This window comes from Amia ocellicauda, chromosome 23 (assembly GCF_036373705.1).
Source record: "Amia ocellicauda isolate fAmiCal2 chromosome 23, fAmiCal2.hap1, whole genome shotgun sequence".
NCBI classification, from domain to species: Eukaryota; Metazoa; Chordata; class Actinopteri; order Amiiformes; family Amiidae; genus Amia; species Amia ocellicauda.
In genome coordinates this window covers 8726280-8750365 of record NC_089872.1, presented here as the reverse complement: position 1 = coordinate 8750365, position 24086 = coordinate 8726280, and the positions used below count along the sequence as shown (strand labels likewise).

At 40.5% G+C, this 24086-nt stretch overlaps 4 protein-coding genes and 1 long non-coding RNA gene across 5 annotated transcripts; 3 read left to right on the top strand and 2 right to left on the bottom strand.

The window, feature by feature from the left end:
• The first annotated feature begins 2785 nt into the window (after positions 1-2785).
• Positions 2786-7276, top strand: psmb1 (proteasome 20S subunit beta 1). Its single transcript, XM_066697157.1, has 6 exons — positions 2786-2997; positions 3636-3743; positions 4746-4827; positions 5075-5204; positions 5424-5530; positions 6953-7276. Exons 1-6 carry the CDS (start codon positions 2897-2899, stop codon positions 7136-7138), a joined length of 714 nt encoding a protein of 237 aa, XP_066553254.1. The 5' UTR covers positions 2786-2896; the 3' UTR covers positions 7139-7276.
• A 476-nt stretch (positions 7277-7752) lies between these two features.
• Positions 7753-10530, bottom strand: LOC136719279 (putative nuclease HARBI1). Its single transcript, XM_066697155.1, has 2 exons — positions 9564-10530; positions 7753-8313 (listed from the first exon to the last, which is right to left on the bottom strand). Exons 1-2 carry the CDS (start codon positions 10240-10242, stop codon positions 7907-7909), a joined length of 1086 nt encoding a protein of 361 aa, XP_066553252.1. The 5' UTR covers positions 10243-10530; the 3' UTR covers positions 7753-7906.
• Positions 10531-11073: 543 nt separating this feature from the next.
• Positions 11074-17879, top strand: tbp (TATA box binding protein). Its single transcript, XM_066697156.1, has 8 exons — positions 11074-11172; positions 13904-14112; positions 14236-14576; positions 14815-14902; positions 15537-15628; positions 15803-15970; positions 16302-16396; positions 16644-17879. Exons 2-8 carry the CDS (start codon positions 14059-14061, stop codon positions 16721-16723), a joined length of 918 nt encoding a protein of 305 aa, XP_066553253.1. The 5' UTR covers positions 11074-11172; positions 13904-14058; the 3' UTR covers positions 16724-17879.
• Positions 17880-18068: 189 nt separating this feature from the next.
• pdcd2 (programmed cell death 2) lies at positions 18069-21145 on the bottom strand. The gene is made up of 6 exons (XM_066697154.1): positions 20512-21145; positions 20015-20254; positions 19710-19871; positions 19394-19503; positions 19037-19150; positions 18069-18786 (listed from the first exon to the last, which is right to left on the bottom strand). Exons 1-6 carry the CDS (start codon positions 21035-21037, stop codon positions 18625-18627), a joined length of 1314 nt encoding a protein of 437 aa, XP_066553251.1. The 5' UTR covers positions 21038-21145; the 3' UTR covers positions 18069-18624.
• A 59-nt stretch (positions 21146-21204) lies between these two features.
• On the top strand, positions 21205-23487 carry LOC136719284 (uncharacterized). The gene is made up of 2 exons (XR_010805393.1): positions 21205-21439; positions 23252-23487. It is a non-coding gene; the product is annotated as an uncharacterized LOC136719284 (long non-coding RNA).
• Positions 23488-24086: the final 599 nt, after the last annotated feature.

Below are 24086 nucleotides of genomic sequence, written 5' to 3'. Positions count from 1 at the left end.
GGGATGTGACTGTACAGTGCACAGCCCAGTCATAAACCCAAGCAGTGCCAGTGATGTAAGCCAACCCCCAGGTCTCCGAGTAGCAGGTCTGACCAATCAGCTCCTCCGTAACAGGATGATTAAGAACACGTACTCCTCCCGATGTGACTTTCAGCTGCTGGGGAGGAATCCATCATTGTATGTAAAGATAGCTCACTACACAGCAATTAACATTCAGTGTTGTTTCTGGTTCACTGATTCACATGCAGACAGTATTTCTTTTGGGGGGCTTGGGGGTCATGCTGTCCTGGGAAAGTTAAGTTTTCCATTTAAATAAACAAATGTTGGTGCCTTCTGGTGGGTATATGAATGTGTGTGGTGACAGATGGCACTGCTCCATAACCATACACTTAAGACTTTAATCCTCCAGGGATAAGGCATCTCTATGTCATCCGCAGATCACATCAAATGAAAAAAAAAATCTAATCCCCAAAATTGAGTAAATACATTTGTCGGTTCTGCATATGCAAAAAAGGCACGGATTAAGATTTCCACACAAGAAAACAAGACAAAAAATCCTGATTAGCTGTCTAGGTTATCAGCTGGAAGGGTGATTAGGTATAATGAATAATAAGAAATTGACATTTCAAAGTGACATTTCTTATACTTTTTGGCTAATTAGAACATTTTAAACAAAAAACAAAAACAAGAGACCAATTAATTAAGTTTCCTTAATATTATATACTTCTGTTGATGCTGCTTTTGTTATTATTGTTATTATTAGTAGAGTAGTAGTAGTAGTAGTAGTAGAAATAGTAGTACTAAAGCAATCATTTAATGCCTGTCCCTTTATTTATTTATTTATTTATTTATTTTCAGATTTATGTGTCACCTCACATTGCAAAAAACTACAATACACAATTATCCCCAACCCACAAACTACTTCAAAGTCTTTCGTGAGGCCCAGTTCATTTTTCAATAATGCCCAGTCACAGGACAACTTTCGCAATTTACCACAATAAAGCTCCAATGCCAAATTTGCTCTTTAGCGGTCTTTCATGTTGCCTTGTCAGAATTGTGAAATTTCATCTTTGTAAGCTGCCTCTTTCCCTTTCAAGAAAGTAGACAATATTTTTGCCTGTAGTAAAAGAAAAAAGAATCATAGTTTGTCAGAGAAAGTAGAAAATGCATATCTGTCGCCCCCTTGTGTCTCCTAAACAGTATACATTGGAAGGTGATTGTGTATTATCAGTACATTTCCCCTATTAATTCAAATGTAATAATAATAATAATAATAATAATAATAATAATAATTTTGCTTTTGTGGCATATGTATAAGATTCATAATTTGACACAACCCATTTCCATGTATCTCCTCGATAAAAACACATTTACAAGCCAAGGAATATGGCTTTTTAGGATTTTTAGGACATTTTTTTATTTTTATTTTGTAGTCATTAACTACAATAAGCTCAAACCTATCTTGATTTAAATTATACATCCTAAAAATTCTAACTACTTCAAACCGAGTCCTGTATTTAAGATTTGCTATAGGTTCATACTATATAGCAGACTGAATAACTCCTAGTCTCAAAGTGATGTCATAAACAAACAAGTTAAAGCAGCAGTTTCCAGTTAAATTCCTGGTGTCTTTGGGCTTTGGTTTCAATTAAGCTCCCAGTTACTTAATTTGTCTGATTAGTTGATTAACTGTACAAATACAGTATTTCTATGCAAACTGTACATTGTGTTTTAAGTAGTGCACATTGAATCTAAAGAATATCAGTAAGTCTTCAACTGTAAACCAATAATAAAGAATGTTTTATGTGTCTCATTGCTCACAATCCCAAGATAAGGCCAACCCACAGGACTGCTTCGATCTGAACAATGCAACAAGGTACTGAGGACATATGTGGGCATTAAGACCAGGTGCCTTAATTATTTATTTATTTACAGATACAGTGTGACTGAACAGGGGAAGCACATTGGTTTCATGGGAATCTGCAGCAAACTACCTATGCAGACAATAACTCTGTGTTATGCCAAGGAAATTCTGGATGATGGGCTATATATAAAAGAGCAAAAGTGACCAAATGGTTTGTGTTACTTGTTATTTGTTTGTTACATTTTACATTCTTACTTTACACTTAAACTCCTCTTCTGTTGGTATTTTATAGCACCCTGTTGTAACAAGACTTGCTTTGGAATAGCGCAAGCTAGTGATTCATATATTTTTCAATATGTGCATTATTATTATATTGATTTGAACACATACATGTAATGAAGAATTATATACAAAACGTGAACCTGCTTTCCTCCAACGAAGAACTAAGTGTTTTAATGTAGAATTCACAGATGTATTATATAGATCAGTAATGTAATTTTGTAATGATTAAACATGGAAACATAAGCCATTTCAAAACTGTGTAGAGTATCTTAATTTATAAATGGTGGTTTTTTTTAATGTATAATTTAAAATAATATAGAAAAGGTTGTTTAGAAAAGGTAGATGTAGGCAATTTGATCAACATAAGTAGAGAAAAAGAGGACAGGACAGTTCTGATGTACATCAATATTACTGTTGTAGTAAGAAAAGTTCATATTTTCGCTCAATACAAAATGAAGGGTATACGTTTGAATAAATAAATACATTTATTAATAATAGGCAACAGATCTTGTTCAAAAGTGTACTCTTTATCCAGAAGGATACGTAACGGATTATTGTTTAATGAAATAATGCACATGGCGACCGCTAGGTGGCGCTGACTGCAAACGAACTACTTCCGCTCTCAGCAGCGAGCGAGCACTTCCCCTTCCGGTGCCGCCATACTGCAGTGATACAGCACAGTTGAGCTACGGCATCTGAAAGCACTTGTCATTTTCCTTTAAAATAATCGTTTTCGTAACAACAGGAAAAATGCTCTCAGCACAGACATATGGCGAGAACGGCAAGATGAAGGACTATCACTACGCCGGGCCGGTGGAGCACAGATTCTCCCCGTACTCATTTAACGGAGGGTAAGTGAAAGTAACTACATCGTGAACAGCTTCGTCACCAACAAATACTTTGTCCTGAAGACTAGCGGGCTCACCATCACAAATGGCTGTTATTATTGTTATATTTGATTATGAATCCTAATGACATGATCAGACTAGAGGCGTCGTATAAGACCATGCTGTCGAAGTAGTCTAGTCTTCTTCTTCCATCCTCTTCCTGCCCATCTGAAACTTATGTAGCCAGAAATGTTTGAGTCCATCTTCATGCATAACTAATTAAAACAAGAGTTTTACAATCTTGAATATCTGTCTAGTTTCCCAGACCTTGATCAGCACTGGTTTTGGACGGTACTCTACTTTAAAAAACATTAGGTTGTCCATGACTAGAGCTCATTGGGATGTGAAATTAGCCCATCAACTAATGCATCACAATTAGTGCATGTGTACAGGTTGATGCAATGCACCTTAGATGCATCACTGAGAGTTTTCTCCAATGTTGTGCATGTATGGTTCTTGTAAAATTAAAATTAACAATGAAATCTAGGCTACACAACAAGAGTACTTCATGTGTGATTTGGTTCATAGTGGGTGACAGAGGAGAGCTGAAATGTGGCATTGCTATTGGCATACACTGATGGTCCGGTTGCTCTTTCCCCCAGAACCGTACTGGCAGTCGCCGGTGAAGACTTTGCCATCGTTGCCTCAGACACCAGACTGAGTGAAGGCTACTCCATTCACAGCCGAGACTCCCCTAAGTGCTACAAATTGTAAGTGTCATCATTTCAAGGTATCTGGGTAAATCATGGTGTTTTCTGACCTAAACAGTAGCTTATGGGAAGCCGGCATCTGCTATTTGAGATAAAAATCAGTGTTCCACATAGCTTCAGGAGAGCATTTCAGATTCGTTTTGTGTGTTTGAGAGCGGTCTGTGATGAGGAGGAGAAAAGGTGGTAGGCGAGGTTCAAATCACAGAAATCTAAGAGCGTCACTTTGCTTGGATTGTGTTGTGGTTTCACAGTTTTGGTCCAAGGCCACACAATTATCTGGATCAGCACATACACACACACATAAAACATGTTTCCAGCAAAATCTGTAATGCAGTTTCTTGAAAATGAATTCGGTATCGGATTTCACATGTCTGTTTCCCGCTGTATTCGTATTATAAGGTTTCACGAAACAGCTTTAGTTTATGCCTAAATGGGACAAAAACGGTTTGATTTACCCCGACACCATGACTTTTATGCTGTGACCATCGCTCTTCCAGGCCAGAGAAATCATTACATGGTAGCCCGTGTCGAGCAGAAATCTCTTACCTGCTTCATAACAACTACTAACTTAAAACTACTGGTCAGGTCACTGTTTTGGTAGTAAAAACATGAATAGAAATCAACATGAAAATGTGTGAACAGCTACTGAAAATGTTGTAAACCTTAGACTACAGCTATCCAACTTTAAATAGTGTACATTTTTTTTATTTTGGTTTTTATTCTACATGTAGAAACTGGATAAACAAGGGTCCTGTTTAACTGGGTAATCTGCCAGTGTTTTTCAGAGGCAGGAAAGCCTGTGTGCTGCTGCTTGGGGGGGGGGGGGGGTAGTATATAATCACACATCATGTAATACTCTTAATAATCCTGCTGTGTACTGAGGGACATCCTTAAATTGACTGTTTGCCGGATAAATGTGGCTTCGTTTTGAGGTCAAGCAGACCATGTCGACTGTAATTGGTGTGCTTGTATCGAGGTGTTTTATCTCGTGTTTCCTTACAGGACAGACAAAACCGTCATTGGCTGCAGTGGCTTCCACGGAGACTGCTTGACACTGACCAAAATTATTGATGCACGATTAAAGGTATGCAATCATTTTCTTTTGTAAATCAATGTGCAAATGAAAAAGGGGAAAGTGACAGTTTGCCACGTAGCCTAAAGTGGCTTTTGTAAATATTTTTGGAGGCCACTTTTTTTTCTTCCCCACTCCTTCAGTTTTGTTTTTCTTCTTTCCTGTAACTTATGGTTTGGATTTGCATGTTTTTTTGTAAACTATCATTCATAGCACCGCCACATATGTAAACACTCTTACATGTTCCTTGTGGCTCCAGATGTACAAGCACTCAAACAACAAGACCATGACCAGTGGGGCGATCGCAGCCATGCTCTCCACCATCCTCTACTCCCGACGGTTCTTCCCTTACTACGTTTACAACATCATCGGCGGCCTTGACGAGGAAGGTGAGTGCCACCATTTTCTCGCTGGCTCTTAGATACGGGATTGCAGGTGACCTATTAAACTAGCTGGATGGAATGGGATAGCAGGACCTGATATAAATACTAAATATACCAAAACACTGGCTTCAACTGAGGAGGATCCGGGAAAGAAAAGACTGATCTTATTTGGTCCTTTTTTAAATGATTTGTTTAACCTTCCCTGTGATCCTGTCGTGTCCCTAGGTCGGGGAGCAGTGTACAGCTTTGATCCGGTGGGTTCCTATCAGAGAGACGCCTACAAAGCTGGAGGCTCCGCAAGCGCCATGCTTCAGCCCCTGCTTGATAACCAGGTAAAGGCTCTTGCTCTCACCCTTCCGTGTTGTTGGCCCAATGGGGTTTGATCATCAGTAGTTATTCCCTGCCATCTTTCATTCGGGACATATTTGTAAAGTGATGTATGTATTCATCGATATGAAGTGGCAAAAGGACTAAAGGTTTACAGGAAACGGTTGTCATTTAAGTCATTCATAGATCTTGTTTGGCCTGTAATCCTCAATTAACTTATTTATCTTAGAGTACCTGGAGAATTAAAGCTGGACCTGGTAGCCCTGCAATACAAAATATACATTTCAACTTACCTGTAGGGCACAGCGGCAAGACAACACTGTAATGGAAGGATAATGGCTAGATAGGACCTGTAGAAGTGCTGGGAGAAACTGGTTTATTGATATTTGCTGCAGGAAATGGTCTTTTATGAACATAAGAAAGTTTACAAATGAGAGGCCATTCGCTTCATTGTGCTCATTTGGTGTCCATTAATAAGTGATCCAAGGATCCTATCCAGTCTATGAGGGCTTGTGTTGTGTGTGTTTTGCATGTGCTCAATTCCTGAATGACCATTTGAAGGATTGTACCAAAAGAGGTCAGCACAAGCATCTTGTGAGAAGTAAACGCTATGTGTGAACAATTCAGACAAGTTAGGCATTTATTCCTTACAGAAGAGCATTAGAGCCACTTGAGAGAGACTCTCTGAGGAACAGAAGTCTAAACTTTGGAGAATAAAGTCAAAGGTTTTGAGATTTAAATCGAAATACATTTTTGAAATTTTTAGATTTTTAGAATTATGGAAAGGTATAGCTAGTCCATTTGCTTTCATTGCAAAGGAAAAGCCATCGGATTTGGATAAATAAATGTTAGCTAAAACTATCCTAGTTTGTGAAAAAGTATGATTTCTCAATCTCACAATTCATGTTTTATATTTAGACAAATGCTAGGGCATGCTGTACAACAGACCCTCTGGCCGGGCTTTTTCACTGGCGATCATTAATCCACTAAGATTAATATATCCATAATTTAAAAAATATGAATTCTTGCACACCAAGAAGAGGGCTGCACAGCACAGGTAGGTCTTGCTCTCTTCAAACCCACAGCAGATTATGCGGCCAATAACGTGATATCAACGCTGTGGATGTCTGAACCTGACCATTTTCACTCTTTAAAGTGCCCCTAATGCTCTTCTGTAATTCCTGGATTCTGACATGAGTTTTTATGCAAAGTGTTTCTTTAACTGTAATGTGTGGTTTTTGTATACAAATGTGAGATGTACAAACATTTTCCTTATCTACTGATAGTGGTGTCATTGCTGTGGTAAAATGTTTGCAGGTCCATAGTTTAATTACATTACATCTTAGTTTCGGCTATTTGAATGTATTTTACAGCAAAGGGACTTGCATTCTGCCATTCATAACCCATTGTGCCTTGTCGTGGTGTAGATTGGTTTCAAGAACATGGAGAACGTAGAGGTCTTGCCTCTGACCCTGGAGAAAGCGGTCACGCTGGTGAAGGACGTCTTCATCTCGGCCGCGGAGAGGGACGTGTACACCGGCGACGCCCTCAAGATCTGCATCGTCACCAAGGAGGGCATCAAGGAAGAGACCGTTCCCCTGCGAAAAGACTGAGCCCGTCACCGCCAGGCTGCCAATTAGAATAACCCCGTCTTACTATTCCCCCGGAGGTGCCCAATTGTGATGCGATGTACCATTCTCTCTCTTTATACCAATTTCATTTATGTACTTAAATAAATGATGTTATATATACTTAGATCTTTTTCATTTCTCTGTTGTATGGGTAATTTGAAGACGCGTTCTTCTCTCTTTGGTTCTAAAGCGATGTGGTCAAAGCCAAGCAAAATCCAGGTCAGTTTGTGCTGAAACCTCAGTGTTTCATACCTTAAGCCAAAAGGACATACACTTTGTAAAGGAAAAGGGTTAATGTTACTCATAAATTGTAGCAGCTATTAGTATGAATCTATGCAGTTTGGTTCTGTAGTTTGTTAGGATCTTCCAGATGACAAACACATTTTAAGACCTGCAGTCCTACATCATGTGTGGTGTGGAATAGAATTTTTTTTCCAGTGTGGTTTAAAATGTGATGATCTGTAATATAAATACTAATATTAAAGCACTATTGCTTAGCAGTATGGAGTCTACTACTACATAATGATTGTGTTTGCTGGATTATTACTATGGTCGGTAGGATGGGGGGAATAAAGAACATGATTTGAAGGATCGGATTTTGGTATAGTTCAAAGGTCATGAATTATCTTCATTTTATTAGCAATAAAATGCTACCTGGATTGACATTTCAGAATGTAAGGCCATAGAACAGGCCGAGAAGCACTACAGCGACTGGTCGTATAATCGGGTGTTTTTGGTTCCTGACCCATTTTAATCCTGAAAGGGTTCTTGTGACTGTTGCAACGCAGTGTTGAAATGAGTGTTTATCAGCTTCTGTCTGGTGATGAGCATCTCTGGATCGGGCATGACGACCCCCTGAGGAACGTCCCGAGGTGCCTGCTCAGACAGGGGCTCCCCAGGCAGCCCCACAGAAAACTTCTGGGCAATATTATGCAGCACACAACAGGCATTGATAATTTGTGTGGCTCTGGCTGGGGTGTATTTCTGATTGCCTCCTAAATGGTTCAAGCACTGGAATCTGGTTTTCAAAGCGCCAAATGTCCTCTGAATTACTGCTTGGGCCGCGGCGTGGGATGCATTGTATCGCTCTTCCGCCTCGCCCACAGGATATGAGAGTGGGGTGAGGAGATGCTTCTGCAGGGTGTAGGATCTGCCACCTGTAAAGAATATATTTTAGACAATTTGTTACACTGACAGTTTAAAGCATTTTCAAGGTACTTTACACTTTGTCTTTAATCAAAAACGCCAGAAGGAGAGCTATCCATAACTTTTAATATCAAATTAATAAACTATTGCTGGTATAACTGAGTAGCAGAATACGATTCTTCCATCTCCATTGTCAGGTAACAATCGGGCATATGATGACGTGTAACAACCTTTTAAATTCAATTCAGCTCAATATGTAATCGGTATATATATATATATATATATATATATATACACCGATCAGCCATAACATTATGACCACTGACAGGTGAAGTGAATAACACTGATAATCTCGTTATCATGGCATCTGTCAGTGGGTGGGATATATTAGGCAGCAAGTGAACATTTTGTCCTCAAAGTTGATGTGTTAGAAGCAGGACAAATGGGCAGCGTAAGGATCTGAGCCACTTTGACAAGGGCCAAATTGTGATGGCTAGACGACTGGGTCAGAGCATCTCCAAAACTGCAGCTCTTGTGGGGTGTTCCCGGTCTGCAGTGGTCAGTACCTATCAAAAGTGGTCCAAGGAAGGAAAAGCGTTAAACCGGCGACAGGGTTATGGGCGGCCAAGGCTCATTGATGCATGTGGGGAGCGAAGGCTGGCCCGTGTGGTCCGATCCAACAGACGAGATACTGCAGCTCAAATTGCTGAAAAAGTTCACGCTGGTTCTGATAGAAAGGTGTCAGAACACACAGTGCATCGCAGTTTGTTGCGTATGGGGCTGCGTAGCTGCAGACCAGTCAGTGTGCCCATGCTGACCCCTGTCCACTGCCGAAAGCGCCTACAATGGGCACGTGAGCATCAGAACTGGACCACAGAGCAATGGAAGAAGGTGGCCTGGTCTGATGAATCACGAGTTCAAGGTGTTGACTTGGCCTCCAAATTCCCCAGATCTCAATCCAATCGAGCATCTGTGGGATGTGCTGGACAAACAAGTCCGATCCACAGAGGCCCCACCTCGCAACTTACAGGACTTAAAGGATCTGCTGCTAACGTCTTGGTGCCAGATACCACAGCACACCGTCAGAGGTCTAGTGGAGTCCATGCCTCCACGGGTCAGGGCTGTTTTAGTGGCAAAAGGGGGACCTACACAATATTAGGCAGGTGGTCATAATGTTATGGCTGATCGGTGTATATATATATATACATATGTGTGTGTGTGTGTGTGTGTGTGCGTTGGTAAACAAAGGATCAGGTCTTACCAATGAGCCAGCTGTCACCGTGCCGGCCGCCCCTGAACTGTTGACAGATGGAGGACATCTCCCAAATATCCGCATCTGCCAAACTCCCCGGCCAGTGGTTCTCCACGTTGAGAAGGTTGCCGTGCGCATCGCACACCATCTGGCAATGGACGGAGTGGTATTTTTGGGAATTGAGGAACACAAACCCGTCCTCTAAGGGGGCTTTGATGCGCACACGGGAGCTGCCCACCAGGCCGGCTGCGTTGGGCAGGCCGCACAGTCTCTGCAGCTCCTGGGCCACCCGGCTCCTGTCGTCCTCGCTGCTGGGGAACGTGATGAACTGCTCGGCTCTGTCGGACAAAACTGAGGACACCGTGGCCACGGCTCTACTGATGGACGACTGGCTGATCCCGGCCACAGCGGCCATGTCCCTCTGCAAGGACCCGTTGGCATAGAAGCTCAGCGCGGCCAGCACCAGCTCCTCCGCAGACAGAGCGGAGCGGCGGGGGCCCCGGGCCAGGCCGTCCCGCACGCAGTCCACGATGAAGCGGATAGCGGGTCTGCTGAAGTGGAAGTGCTGGAGCAGGACCTCGCTGTCGAGTCTGTCTAAACCAGCCCGGGCGCTACTGCGACTGTCCACCCTGTCCACCCTGTCCACCTCGTCCTGGACAGCGAACCAGACTGCAGCGGCGTAAGACATCTCGTCAGGGCCAGCAACACACAGCTATGAGCGGATTGATGTCGGATTTAGATCCGAGTTCATTCTGCTCGTTGTTAGCTGCCAGTTCTACTCCGACGAGTGAAAGCAAAGACTGGACAGAAAAGTGCCAGCATCCATCATCTGTTTGTCAACTGCTCACAAAAGTCAGAGCACATTGCCCTGCCCAATCCACGGGGGTGTGTCCTGGCTTGTGACGTAATGACGGTTAAGGGGAGCATAGACGAGTGCCATTTTCTAATGCCATTCAAATTAATAATAATAATAATAATAATAATAATAATAATATTATTATTATTAATAATAATAATAATAATAATAACTACAGCTATGCCTGTATTTTTTTTAAATATACAGGGTAGTATTTTAAATATGCCTGCACTCCCCAAAGAACAGACATGCGCTGTAGTACCACAGTTTGCGGTGCGTGATTTAAACTTACCGTATAATCACGCATATAAACGCACACACTTGTCCACAATATCAATAAACACACGTTGGAAATGATAAGATGAAAGTTTGAATACGTGACGTATGTTCTTATGCCTGTGCCCGTCTAGCAAGTCTTGCAGGGTTGAGCACAAAGTGCAAACAACTGGTCAATCAAATATTACGAGACGATACGTAACAGGCACTGATTGAAAAGGCCAGCGACTCTTCAAATGTTTGGACGCGAGATTTAAATGTAGTTGTTGCTTATTAAACACGCTTGGCATATTCTATAATTGCACGAAAGTAATATATATATATAGTAATACAGTAATATACCGGTATATAAAATATTGTCTGGTGATACCGGAAGTACTAGCATACTTTTTTGCGCGCAGCATGCTGGGAGGAGAGATTTCTTTGCGGTAGTGAGTGACCGAATAAACAAGCGCTGTGAGGTCCAGGTACACAAGTGGGGAAAAGGTAACAGTAAACCGAGCTAAATGCATGCTTTGAACTGCTCATCTGAAGCACGGTAAAGAGTAAACGATGTATACGTTGATGTGTGGGTACCTGAGGCATGTTTCTGTACGCGCCGCAAAAGTGGCAGGCGAGGAAATGGCATGCGTGCGAGCGGGATTTTTTCGGCATTATTATGATGATATACATATATAAATAAAGTAAAATAAACACTTGTTCAAGCTGCCACAACAGAAGGAAATTGATATTGTGGTTGTATTGAAAACAAACCATAGAGCCTATTGGGTTTAAAATAGAAATACCCTGCGTGCTCTGTCAGTAACCTGTCGTGTTGAGTTTCGAGCTGTTCAACACGGATACTTTACATGCTTTGCTAGTGTTAGTGTATGAATGGGTACTTGGGATCTAGTGGGGGAAACGTTCAGGATATCTCTCGTACAAAGCACATATAGGTCTAGTTCCCGATAAAGACACGATGTTCAGTATTACTTCCCAATTGTATTGTGTGTAGTTATGTTTTTTTACAGTTAAGCACTTCGGAGGATGTTTTTGTTAGTGTACGATACGAGACTGAAACACGCCTTGCTCTTTTCTCTTTACATCAGCACTACAGGGGGTTATATCTAATCCGTATCTAATAGTTTTATTACAAAATCTACTTGAAATGGTTTGGAGATCATTGATGAAATATAAGAAACGCGTGGATCACATCTACAAAAGGTGAATAAATAGTGACTGCACACTGGGATGGATTTGTGAGAATCTCATTAGGGTGGTCTTGATTGCTTTCTAACCGAACCATTAATTGATTAATTGAAATGGTGGTTACCTGAATTGGGCAGAATGGCTTCTGCTTTGAACACCTGCAGGGTTTTAAGTTATGCATGAAAGCTGGAGGGCTGAGTCTCTCCTGAACCAGAATGAGTGTTAATTTCACAGCTGCACCTCATAAGAATTGGGAGTGGGAGAGGTTGCATCGGAGGGAAGCTAGTTTAGTTCATTTACATGCAATTGCATGTAAGTTTACTAACCCAAGGAAAGAAACGCAACCTTAAACAATTTCAAAGATTTTACTGAGTTACAGTTCATATAAAGAAATCGGTCAGTTATAAATGAATTAGGCCTTAATCTATGGTTGTCAAGTCTCAGGTTTTGAGGAAGTACTGTTGGCTGCTGACTGCAGGGATGTCCACCAGAGCTGCAGTGGGGTTCAGACCCTCGTGAGGACGACGAGCCGCAGATAGATTCTTATATTTCATCATTGATCTCCAAACCATTTCAAGTAGATTTTTTTTTTTTTTTTTAAGCCAATACAAATAAAATTTAGCTACGGATTAGATATAACCAAATGTAGTATTGATGTAAAGAGAAAAGAGGAAGACGTGTTTCAGTCTCGTATTGTGCAGAAATTCTTTGGTTGGGAAACCCACAGTGTCATCTGCTGTCCGGGCCGGCTGGTCTCGGACGATCCCGCAAGTGAAGCTGGATGTGGAGGTCCTGGGCTGGTGTGGTTACATGTGGTCTGCGGTTGTGAGGCCGGTTGGACGTACTGTCAAATTGTCTTAAAAACGTTGATGGCGGCTTATGCTATAGACATGAACATTCAATTATCTGGCAACAGCTCTGGTGGACATTCCTACAGTCAGCAGCCAATCAGACGCTCCCTCAAAACTTGACATCTGTGGCATTGTGTTGTGACATTTTAGGGGGTCCTTTTATTGTCCCCAGCACAAGGTGCACCTGTGTAATGATCATGCTGTTTAATCAAATCCTTGATCTGCCATACCTGTCAGGTGGATGGATTATCTTGGCACAGGAGAAATGCTCACTAACAGGGATGTCAACAAATTCATGCACAAGATTTGAAATAAATAAGGTTTTTGTGCGTATGGACAACTTCTGAGATTTTTCATTTCAGCTCATGAAACATGGGACCAACACTTTACATGTGGCTTGTTTTCTTTCAGTTTACATCTGGGTACTCAAAGATGCACAAAATGACATTTTCTAATTCTTTGCTTTTCTTCCCTCTTAATTTCTTCAAGCACTGTAAATAATGCTTCCTTTGGTTTTCCATGTGAATGCTCTTGTTGCTGGTAAATGAGTCTTTCTGTAGCTGTTTTGTTTTGTTGACCTGCAGAATGCAGAAGCTTTTTAAAAAACACCCAGAAGGCTGCAGATTATACTGTTTTCAGTTCAAGTCACGTAACCAATTCACAGAGATTTGGATAATTTCCCCTCTTACTTGACAACCCCCCAACTTGCATTGTATTGAGTCCATATGTCCCTCACAAAATCAAAATTAAAGTCATTAACAACAACAAAAAAAACAGTTTGTAGGGTAATGGCTTTGGATTTTGAAGTCATGAAGTTGGCCTCCTCTAGGCCTTTTACTAGCACTGAATAATATTCACTTACTTTTAAACAAATAATACATGTTTATTGTGTGTTATGTATACTTCTGATATCCCTGCACCTGTATTTAAGAACTGCTGCTGGCATTTTGAACTAGATTATATTCGAGTGAATATGCTCTTATTTGTGGTTTTGTTTTACTCAGTTCTCCTCAAACACACTTTGATATTGAGATGCTTTTGGTAATGCCTGGATAAAATAAATCTCCATAAATAATACACATTTCAATAGTTTGTTAGATGTTTGATGCATTTGAAGTACAAACATGTTTGTAACTTGATTCCCTTAGTTCTAAATCAGATGTATTGTCTTTTTTCAGGTTTTGGATGTGCAGTTGTGACCTAGAAGACCTTCTGTTGCCCTTCGGCCTCTAATTAATGTTATTGGCTTAAGTTACTGTTAAGTTCCACAAAATAAGGGCCTTAAGAACTCCTATACAGGAAATTCTTCAGGGACGTCTCAACACCGCAGAGTATGGAGCAGAGCAACAGCCTGCCACCCTATGCCCAGGGATTGGCTTCCCCTCAGGTGAGTGAAAAGTTGCCCATGAAGGCAGTGGCATGTGATTAAATCGTCTAGCTGTGAGATTAATATTAAAAAAAGATCCAGGGGTCTAAGACTAATGAACTTCCTGCCTCTTCTCTCTCTCAGGGTGCCATGACCCCGGGCATCCCTCTGTTCAGCCCTATGATGCCCTATGGCACCGGGCTCACGCCACAGCCTGTCCAGAGCACCAACAGCCTCTCTCTCCTGGAGGAGCAGCAGAGACAGCAGCAGCAGCAGCAGCAGCAGCAGCAGCAGCAGTCTACCTCCCAGCAAGGCGTGGTTCAGGCCTCCTCGGGGCAGACGCCTCAGCTCTACCATTCCCAGACTGTCACCACCACCACGCTGCCCGGAAACACCCCTCTGTACGCCACTCCCCTGACCCCCATGACCCCCGTCACCCCTGCAACGCCGGCGTCCGAGAGCTCCGGCATCGTCCCGCAGCTCCAGTGAGTCCCGCCCTCGCCTGCTTTTCCCACAGGCATCCTGTTTGATTTTAAAGGCGCTCTCCATCTCCGTAATTCAAATCTCTGACCCAAATATAAACTCTGCGTTTAGTGAAAGGTTATGATTCACCCTCAGTTTACTTAATTTATAACATAAATAAACTGTGTATATTATATTTGTTTTCCGATCAAGTTGGCAATTAATTAGGAAAATAATCACTTTTTTCCCTCTTCTGTGTAGAAATATAGTGTCCACTGTGAACCTGGGCTGCAAACTGGACCTAAAAACGATAGCTTTGCGAGCCAGAAATGCTGAGTACAACCCAAAGGTAAACTGTTTATTTGTATTAAGTTTCTCTGTGCTAAAGCATAACATTTAATATTTAGTGGGATCTTCAGAACCAATGACATTTGCATTCCTTTGCCACCTTTCACTGTAAAGGAAAGTGAGATAACATGTGCATTGAGGGGTTAATTATATGAAGTATTTCTGATTAGGAATTGCAATTATTTAATCTTTTTATTGTAAGAAAGCTCACTTACATTAGTGATACCACCCTGGAGACAATTGTTATCCTATCATTTGTTAATCCTTCGTTCTTTCGTTTTTGGTTGTTTTTACTTCCAATTAAACATTTGAATGCATATGTTTCCCCTGACAGTTCAAGATCTTCATGCAGGCGGGACTGAGCAGTTCATATAGACAGGAACTCACATAAACATGATTCAAGGACATTCCCTATCGTTGCAAAAAGAAAATGAACTTATAGCTGCAGGCCGAAGGACATGTTTACTGTCACTGTGCAATTAGGCAGATATATTTCCCCTCATCTCACCCTCTGTCAACCCCTCTCCCACCCATCTGCCATACTTATCTTGACTAGAAATTTGTTTAGACAGTATTTATCTCTTGTAAATGCTGCAAAGCTATGTATGCTCAGCTCTCGGATGTTTGCTTTCCAGCGTTTTGCAGCCGTTATTATGAGGATTCGAGAGCCAAGGACGACCGCACTTATCTTCAGCTCTGGGAAGATGGTGTGCACAGGAGCAAAGAGGTGTGTGCTTAGAATAGAGGGGTTTTATTCGTGTGTTCTTTAAAACAACAGCTTTAGTTTTGACTACTTCAGACTGGTGTACAGAAGTTCCCAGCAGCAACAGCTGATGATAAATAGATAGATAAATCCATGCTCTTTCCCTGCATAAATGAACCTTTCGGCTTTTCTCCCCAGTGAAGAACAGTCACGGTTGGCAGCCAGAAAATATGCCAGAGTCGTCCAGAAGTTGGGGTTTCCGGCCAAATTTCTGGATTTCAAGATCCAGAACATGGTGGGAAGCTGTGATGTCAAGTTCCCGATCAGACTAGAAGGCCTGGTTCTGACACATCAACAGTTTAGCAGGTATGTCGTGCATATTTCTCCATTTGCCTCCAGTATTGTGTAAATAACTCCAGTATGTTAGCTCAGTAACATCTTCTAAAGCAATGCTGGCTGTTTTGTTGTTAACCATGAAGCTTGTGCTCAAGTTTTAGTTTGATTTACATTTCCATAATGCTCCACATAATAGATGTCCGATTAGTTGCTTTACTGTTAACTGGTGGTTCTATTATATATTTTGTTTTATAATGTTTAGATTATAAATCTGTTTCTTCATCCTGCATAATGTTGAAGTGATGCAAATTGTCTATTTCCACTGACATGTATTTATTGTGTGTTTTTTATTTTATTGTAGCTACGAGCCTGAGCTTTTCCCAGGTTTAATCTACAGAATGATCAAACCAAGAATTGTGCTGTTAATATTTGTGTCTGGAAAAGTGGTACTAACAGGTATGTTGTTAAAAAAACACTTGGCACTCCCTAGACAAATGTTTTAAATTCTGGCATCTTGATTTTATTAACCAAACAATGTTTAGAGGCTGATTTGCAATAAAAAAAACTCTGGGCGCTCTTTGGTATTTAAATACTACTAGTAGTAGGGTAAAAATGCAATGCATATACAAAGGAGTGACTTAGTGACTGGTTCTTTAAATCCTTTAGAAATGTTTACTTCTGTTAATACTGTCTTTGTTTCTAGGTGCAAAAGTCCGAGCAGAAATCTATGAAGCCTTTGAAAATATCTATCCAATCTTAAAAGGATTCAGAAAGACCACGTAACCAGTTTCAACATGAACTTTTCCTTTGCTCATGGATTTCTTTTCTCAGATTGTAAGAAGTTCAGTAGTGTTATACCCAGTGGCTGGGGATTCAAGGACAACGCAGGCTTGTATTCTGGAACTTGAGCCAAAATCTAGGAGTTCCAGCACTGTTCTCATCTGGTGCGGAAAACCAGGAGAACCCCCTTTTTAGCGAACATTTTTGCTTTTGAATGAGTCGTCTTGCCTGGTACTTCAGGAAAAAGAAGCATCAAACAAGCAAGCTACTTTGTTTTAATTTCCTATTTCAACTTTTTTCTATGTGCGTTTTAAGTTTATAATCTTCATTTTAAAGTTCTATTTTTACCAGGCGTTTAAACGGATATTAGTTTGTCATACATTCCTTTTATTAGAAAAAGTTTATTTAAAGACCTAACAGTAAATATATTTTAATGTTTACTGATTTTAGTCTGTGCAAAAAATACTTCCAGAGGTAAATTCAAGATCTTTCTTATGATTGAGATGAATGCAAGTATAGTTAAGTCCATTGTATACATATTTACGTACCGCAATACTAAAAGATTTAAGATTAAAATAGACTTTCAACTATTTTCTTTATATCCAAAATCAAAAAGGTCAAAATACAGGCCATTATGGGAAAATCACAATAGCTTCAATAGTTGGAATAATTGAAACATAAATACGTCAATGTTGTTTTTTTTTCTACTGGCAACAGAATGCTGTATTGTTTTACATTTGAAATGAGGAAAAAGTGCATATCTCACCTGAGAAATGTGTGTAACCTGGGAATTCAACGTCATTATACCTGTATAAAGTCTTTTATTTATTTTTTTAAATGTATATATTTCATACAGGGACATTTATAAACGATTTCTCCAATCACAAAATTGAATTGTAAACTTGTTCAATCAAATCTCCCTCCCTCTCGACCTCTATGGTTCATGCTGTAGTGTTAATCTCAAGACCCCTCCCCTTAGTGAGATCATTTGGATGGAAGAGGTATTGTTTATAACTATACATGGTTTGCTTCTCAGCATTTCCAAAAAGCACTTTCAGTATTTTAAGTGGTGTCTCTTCAAATATGAATCATCCCAGGTTCACAGTATTTATCCCCAGTGTATTTGTCATACTGTACACAATTAAAGAATTCCATTATAGTGCTGGTGTTATTTGTGTAGTATGTCATAATGGTGGAATATTCATGTCCTGAGAATATGAGGAAATCGAAGTATATGTGTGTATTGCTCTCCCAAAACTGGTCATTAACCTGCTATTTTAACCAGGTCATTTTAAACCCCCAAAAATACAAAGTAGGACATTTTCCTTTTTATTAGGCTAGACAAATCTGGCTTTAAAAGTATTTTATTTTCCAAATGTACAAGTTACTTAATCATAATTGTCAGTGAGATTATTGTAACTAAAATGTATACAGGGGTGTCAGACTCCAGTCCTGGGGGGGGCGCAGCGTCTGCTGGTTTTTGTTCCAACAGGTGATCCCAATAACTTCATTAGTCATTATTTACTCAGATAGGCTCATCTAAAACTGTCATTTTATTTTTATAGATGATACAATGTGTTGATTTATTCAAAACATTGAACCCAGAGAACATTCATGCCAAGGTCTGGAGAGAAGTGTTCAATTAATCCAGTCAATTGTTTAGACAAATTAAGGACCCAAAAGCTTGGGCTGCAACAAAAACCAGGACTGGAGTTGTGGCACCCTTGGACTAAAATGACTTCCTGTGTAATACATGGCTGAACACAATTTGTAATGTGTGTGCCAGAGAAAGTTTCCAGTCAATGTTGCCTTCATTTCCAGCAAAGGTGAAAACAGGTATGTCCCCTAATAGAATTATTTAACTAGTCATCTGATTCTGTGTCACTTCTCCAGGCCTTGTGAAATTAGCGATGATCTGCAGAGAAGTCCTGCTTCCAGAGGAACTCTGGCGTGTATCTGTTGCCTTGGTCACAGCTTTGTGCACACGTGTAGACTGCCAGGGTGCCCCAGTCTATGCTGGCTCCGGGAGCATCCACCTTCAGATGGTTTAGTAGCTGGGGCATCACCTGTAAAAGTCCAAAACCAGAAGACACATCACGTGAGATGCACTGTGTAAAGTATGTGTTGGAACAGATGTTTCATATCTGGTCACTGCAGAGCTTTTTTGGGCAGTCACAAAAGTGGTTAGGCTCACTGAATGCTGGATAAAACTCGCAAACCACAACACAAAAAAAAGTTAGTACTCGAGTGTTTTCCAACAGACCCAATGGCATCTTGTGTTGTAATTCGCACAAAAGGTCCTATAGAAATGCGTACCTGGAGTTCAAAAACTCGTTTAGCTCCACATACGCAGTGCGGGATGTCGTTTTCCTGCGGATGATGCTCAGCGGAGACCCACAGTGGCGAGCCATTTCTGCAGTAGCGCAAAACCTAATGAGGAAAATATCAAAAAGCTATTGCTTACGTTGTTAAATGACCTTCCACTCATCTTAATTGACAATTGTGTTATGTTGCCTTTACTGTGGTAGAATTGGATTGTGTCTAATGAATTCTTGTATCAGAATATAGTAAATCTTAGAAGTACTTTCTACTAGATGAGCATGGACACTGATTATAGGCCCAAACCAAAGCATCATATTATTCAGCCACTTATGTGAAGGGTGGAAGACCTACCTGATGAGGTTCTAATGAAGTCCTCTGTTTAAACCTCTCGATCACTTTGCTGTCCGCGGTCTCATGCATGGCCATGTCTTCCAAGTCCTTCTGCACTGATGACTCGGAGGCTGGTGGTGAGCAAATTAAAATTGAACCGTTTATTGATTTAATGCTTCAGAACTGCTCTATAATCTTAATGTGTTACTGGTCTATGTGGTTCCTCTCATCAGTGAGTGGCTTTCTGGGATTTTTGTGCGTCTCTTTCTGTGTTCCACATCAGTAGACAACAACTTCAGCCACCAGGGTGGGACGCTGCCCTCTTTCTCCCCCTTACCCCCTGTATCATCATCTGCAAGGCTGAACTCTAGATTCTCCGCGTTTTCTTCCGGCGGCTCGGTTTGCACTTCGGTGTCTTGGACCGGCTGCTCCTCGGGCTCAGTCACCAACTCGGACTCGGGGAACAGGAACCCGTGGTCCAGGTCAGCGTTGGATAGCTCTGGATGGAAAGCAGGATTAGATTGAGATTTGAAAATGGGGGAGATGTGCGAAGAAGTACTGAAGAACAGGTGCTGTGGTTGTTGAACTACACTTCCATTCCAATCCATGACATGACCATCCTTGTTAATTGGTTTTACCTACCGTTACTGGAGCACTGTTTCTTGTGTCCTGCCCTCCAGTCCAGTGTCTGGTGCTCCTTGCTGCAGTAGTTGGGGTGGTGGCAGCGGGAGCAGGTCTTTGTGCCCAGACATCCACACACCCGGCACAGCTTCAGGCCAGAGCCCAGCACAAAGTCCCCGGACCCATCTCCCTCTGTCTCTGCCTCAGGAGGGGGCTCATAGGGGTAGAAGTCATTCTTCCTATGTAGCTGACTCCTATACACTGATAAGAAAAGATCAAAGATATAGATATATATGGATTCCAGTTATAAATCAATGACAGCTTATGGGGGACAAAATGTATTTCCCTTTTTAGGGTACTCAATTATATGACTATGTAATAATAAGCAGAACAATACAACAATTGTAAAAACATGTAATGAAACAGATTATTCGGCCTATAATTAATTGTATTATGTTTATGAGAAAGTAGATCAAAAGGAAATGATCTGCATTTGTAATGTCATATGGCTGGCGTACCTTTAAAAGACCGGCTGTCGTTGTGCGAGTAGCAGGCTGGCGTTTTACAACAAAAAATGAAAAGTGTCCTGTGAAAGCTCCTGTCCTGCCCGGCGATCGGCGCATACACTTGCAGCAGAAACGCCCTGGGACGACGGCACTGTTCGCAGGTGAGATCTGAAGGCAGGTCCGTCTGGCTCAGCCACGCAGGTTTTCCTCCAACTTTGCTGGGGAACTGGGGGCTCTGAAGCCGCCAGGGCTCTGCTCCTTCTACAAACCCAAGGACAACCCCGGTGTCGGTCTGATCCTCCGCCATCCCAGACTCGAGCCTGTCACTCCCCACACAAACACAAACCAGCCACACAACACACGTGTTCCGGCACGTCTGACCGTCCGCCGGCCTGTAATGTCCCCGGCGCACAAGAACCCGAGCACAGAGGTTCCGTTTGTCTTCATTTTTCCTTTCGTAGTTGTTTAATTCTTTATATAACATATTTGCTGTAACAATGTAAGCGTACATGCCTTTAAATACACTCATTTCGATCATATATGAACAAGCACAGGATTTCTGGTCTTGCCCATCATGCCAGCGTATTTAGACGAGAGTTTCGTTAGATAGCTGGAAATGATGTGATTACATTTTTAAATGCGACAATACATGTTTTTTGTCTGTTTCTACAGACGCGACTAGACGGAATCACTTTTATTTCCCCTGATTTCTTGAATTAAAAGGGGGCGTATATGTATGTGATAGGCCCCGCCCCCGACAGGTGAGGGAAGATGGCGGCGTTGCGCTCCTTGTTGTTCCTTTTCGTTAAAAAAAAGCCATTTTAATTGTTAGTTTTAATAGTTGAATGCTAGAATTTTTAATTTTACTTGAGATGTTAATGTTTTTGGTTTTTTTACTTCCTTCAACTTACTTACTTACTTAATCAACAATAAATCATTGGTAAGTACAAATGTGTTTGTTTTATTTCGTATGTATATGAATTCCCCATCAGTGGTGGGGTTTCATATGTTAATGTATTACTTCAAGGGAATGTATATTTGAATTCATATTATTTGTGGGACTAATTGTAAGCCCTTCAGCCAGTTTAATTAGGGGTGAGTTGCACTACAAAGATGCAACCAAATGTTTGCACTTTCTGCTTGTTGCAACTTCCAATACATGTTTGTTCATTAATTAAATGTGGAGTATTTTACCACAGTCCATTATACACAAAACTAGCGAATATAGCTACAAGTTCTTTCCGTTGTGCTATTTCCAATTAATTTAAATCTATGTAAATAAAAGTGCATTTAGGTCATAGTTTTCTTCATGGATTCGTGCAAGCGTTCTCCTGTATATTTGTAATGGTACTTAACATACTTTATATAAACGTGTTGTATTATTAATCTGTGTTTTAAAAGGGAGACTTGATTTTTGTTCTTTCCTTCTGATTTATGAATGGGTTTATTTTCATGTGTTTTCATGTACCACCTACCCTGCTGGTGTTCGTTCCAACCCAGCTCTCAATGACTTAATTGAACTCTTAATTTAAGTAATTTGATTAAATTGTGTAACTGATGAAAAGTTGGTTGCTTAATATTTCTTACAAATTGTATACTTAAAAAATAGTTAAAAATAATAAGGCTCTGATTTAGGAAATTAGTTCAGGGTAATTAAGGGTTCAATTAACTAATTGAGAGCTCGGTTGGCTCCTCCAGGACCAGGTTTGAGAACCACTGTTCTACGCAATATTGTGTGTTTACTGGGACATGGGCAGGATGGAAATTGAATAACGTCTGTAAAAAAATGTTTCCTTTATCTGTGTCTCTAATTAGATAATTGGATGAGCGTGAACGCTGCAGTTGTATTGATTAACTCATTGCACCTAAAAACAGAGTCCATATTTATGTCAGAAAATCACATTTATTGTTTGGAACTGGGTATAATTTGTTACAATTGTCATGCTTATATTCTAAATAGCAAAGTATTATGATCATGATGACATTTTACACGATTCAAAATGTCTATAACGTATATGTATATTTGAAGGCATTTGTTTTTTTACATAAACCCCTCTGGTTTGTGACATCATACACGATACATTTAAATAAACACTTTTATGAACAAATGTGCTGTGTTCATAGTGAATGTAGTACCATTCATGGATAGTGTAAAATTTGTTCACAATGTAGTGATTCCATTACAGCGCCCTGTAGAGACACCTGTTGTCTATGTATAAAGTAGATTTTATATATATTTATGTATGACTGTTTACAATGGCTATGAGATGTTAAGAAAGTGGGTCGTTATTTGTATTGTATTGCTATAGCGTATTATTGCTTAGATTTTACTAAATGTTATGAGTCTTAAATTGTAGAGTTAATTTCCGAATTAATGTAAATGGATGGTGTACTGGTCATCGTATTTGTATTTCTCAGTGAAGGGTGATTTATACATTTGTAATCATTATGTATTGCTAGCTGTCACTTTTTGATAATTCGTTTAAACAAACTGGATCCTGGAGACTAGTGCAAACTCTGTTCTTTTATGTAGATTAAAAATGACTGATTCTTGCCTGTAAGGATATCATATTTTGTTCCTTGATACTGGTCAGACTTCTTAGTTGTTGATTTACTCGTTATGAACACTTTTCTCACTACGCTTTAGATTTTAAGAGTTTAAAAGCATTCTTCATAACTTTACCCTATTTGTTTAGTTTTTTTTCTATGTTTCCTGTCCACTAATGTCTCCCTTTCTTCTCCCCCCGTCAAGGCCAGCTTGTGAACTCATCCTATAGGAGCAAGCGGATGAAATGCTTCGATGTCTTGGCGAGTCATTTGCGATTGTAAATGTTCATGTTGAGATTTGTGTTTCCCTGTAGTGTCGATTTTCTTAATCTTGTCCACAGGCAACGTAAGATGCACTTAAGTCATTATAACATTGTTTTATTGGCCTGTTTTATCATCATGGTTGTTGTACAATAAAACTGCAAGAATTTCAAAGCTTTACTTTCTTCCCTGTGCTTCTTCATGGCTGTAGTGAGAACCCTTGAGGTTTCTTGGCAGGAGAATGATCCTAACCGAGTGCAATTAAAGACAGTTTTTAAGAAACTATGGGATGGGTGTTTTTCTTAACTCCTTGTGCAATTGACCACAAGGGTGCACTATCCATTGTTTCTTGAAAACTGCAGAAGCTGCCTTCTTTGCTCCAGATTGTCCTGCCAAAAAACTTGGTATAGAGGGGCGATTGGTGGGTGTAGTTTCAACACACCACACCACCCCTCTTGCCTTCAGATAGACTGGCTGTTTCCTTCAAAGATGCAAGTTCTTGTTGACCACAATCACCCCCCCCCCCCCCCCCCCCCGTTAAGGAAGACTTTCCACCCACAATAAAAGACCAAACACGACCTTCAAACCTAATATACCAAGAATCAAGACATGCATACAAAATGACATCCATTTATTAAGTTAGAAACACAGGACAAATTATTAAATCGAATATACTGTACAGAGGTTTTACATGAAATTGCCACAATAAATCCACACATGAAACTTACATTAATTACAATTATACAAGGTGATCTCATACCAACGGGATCTATCCAGAA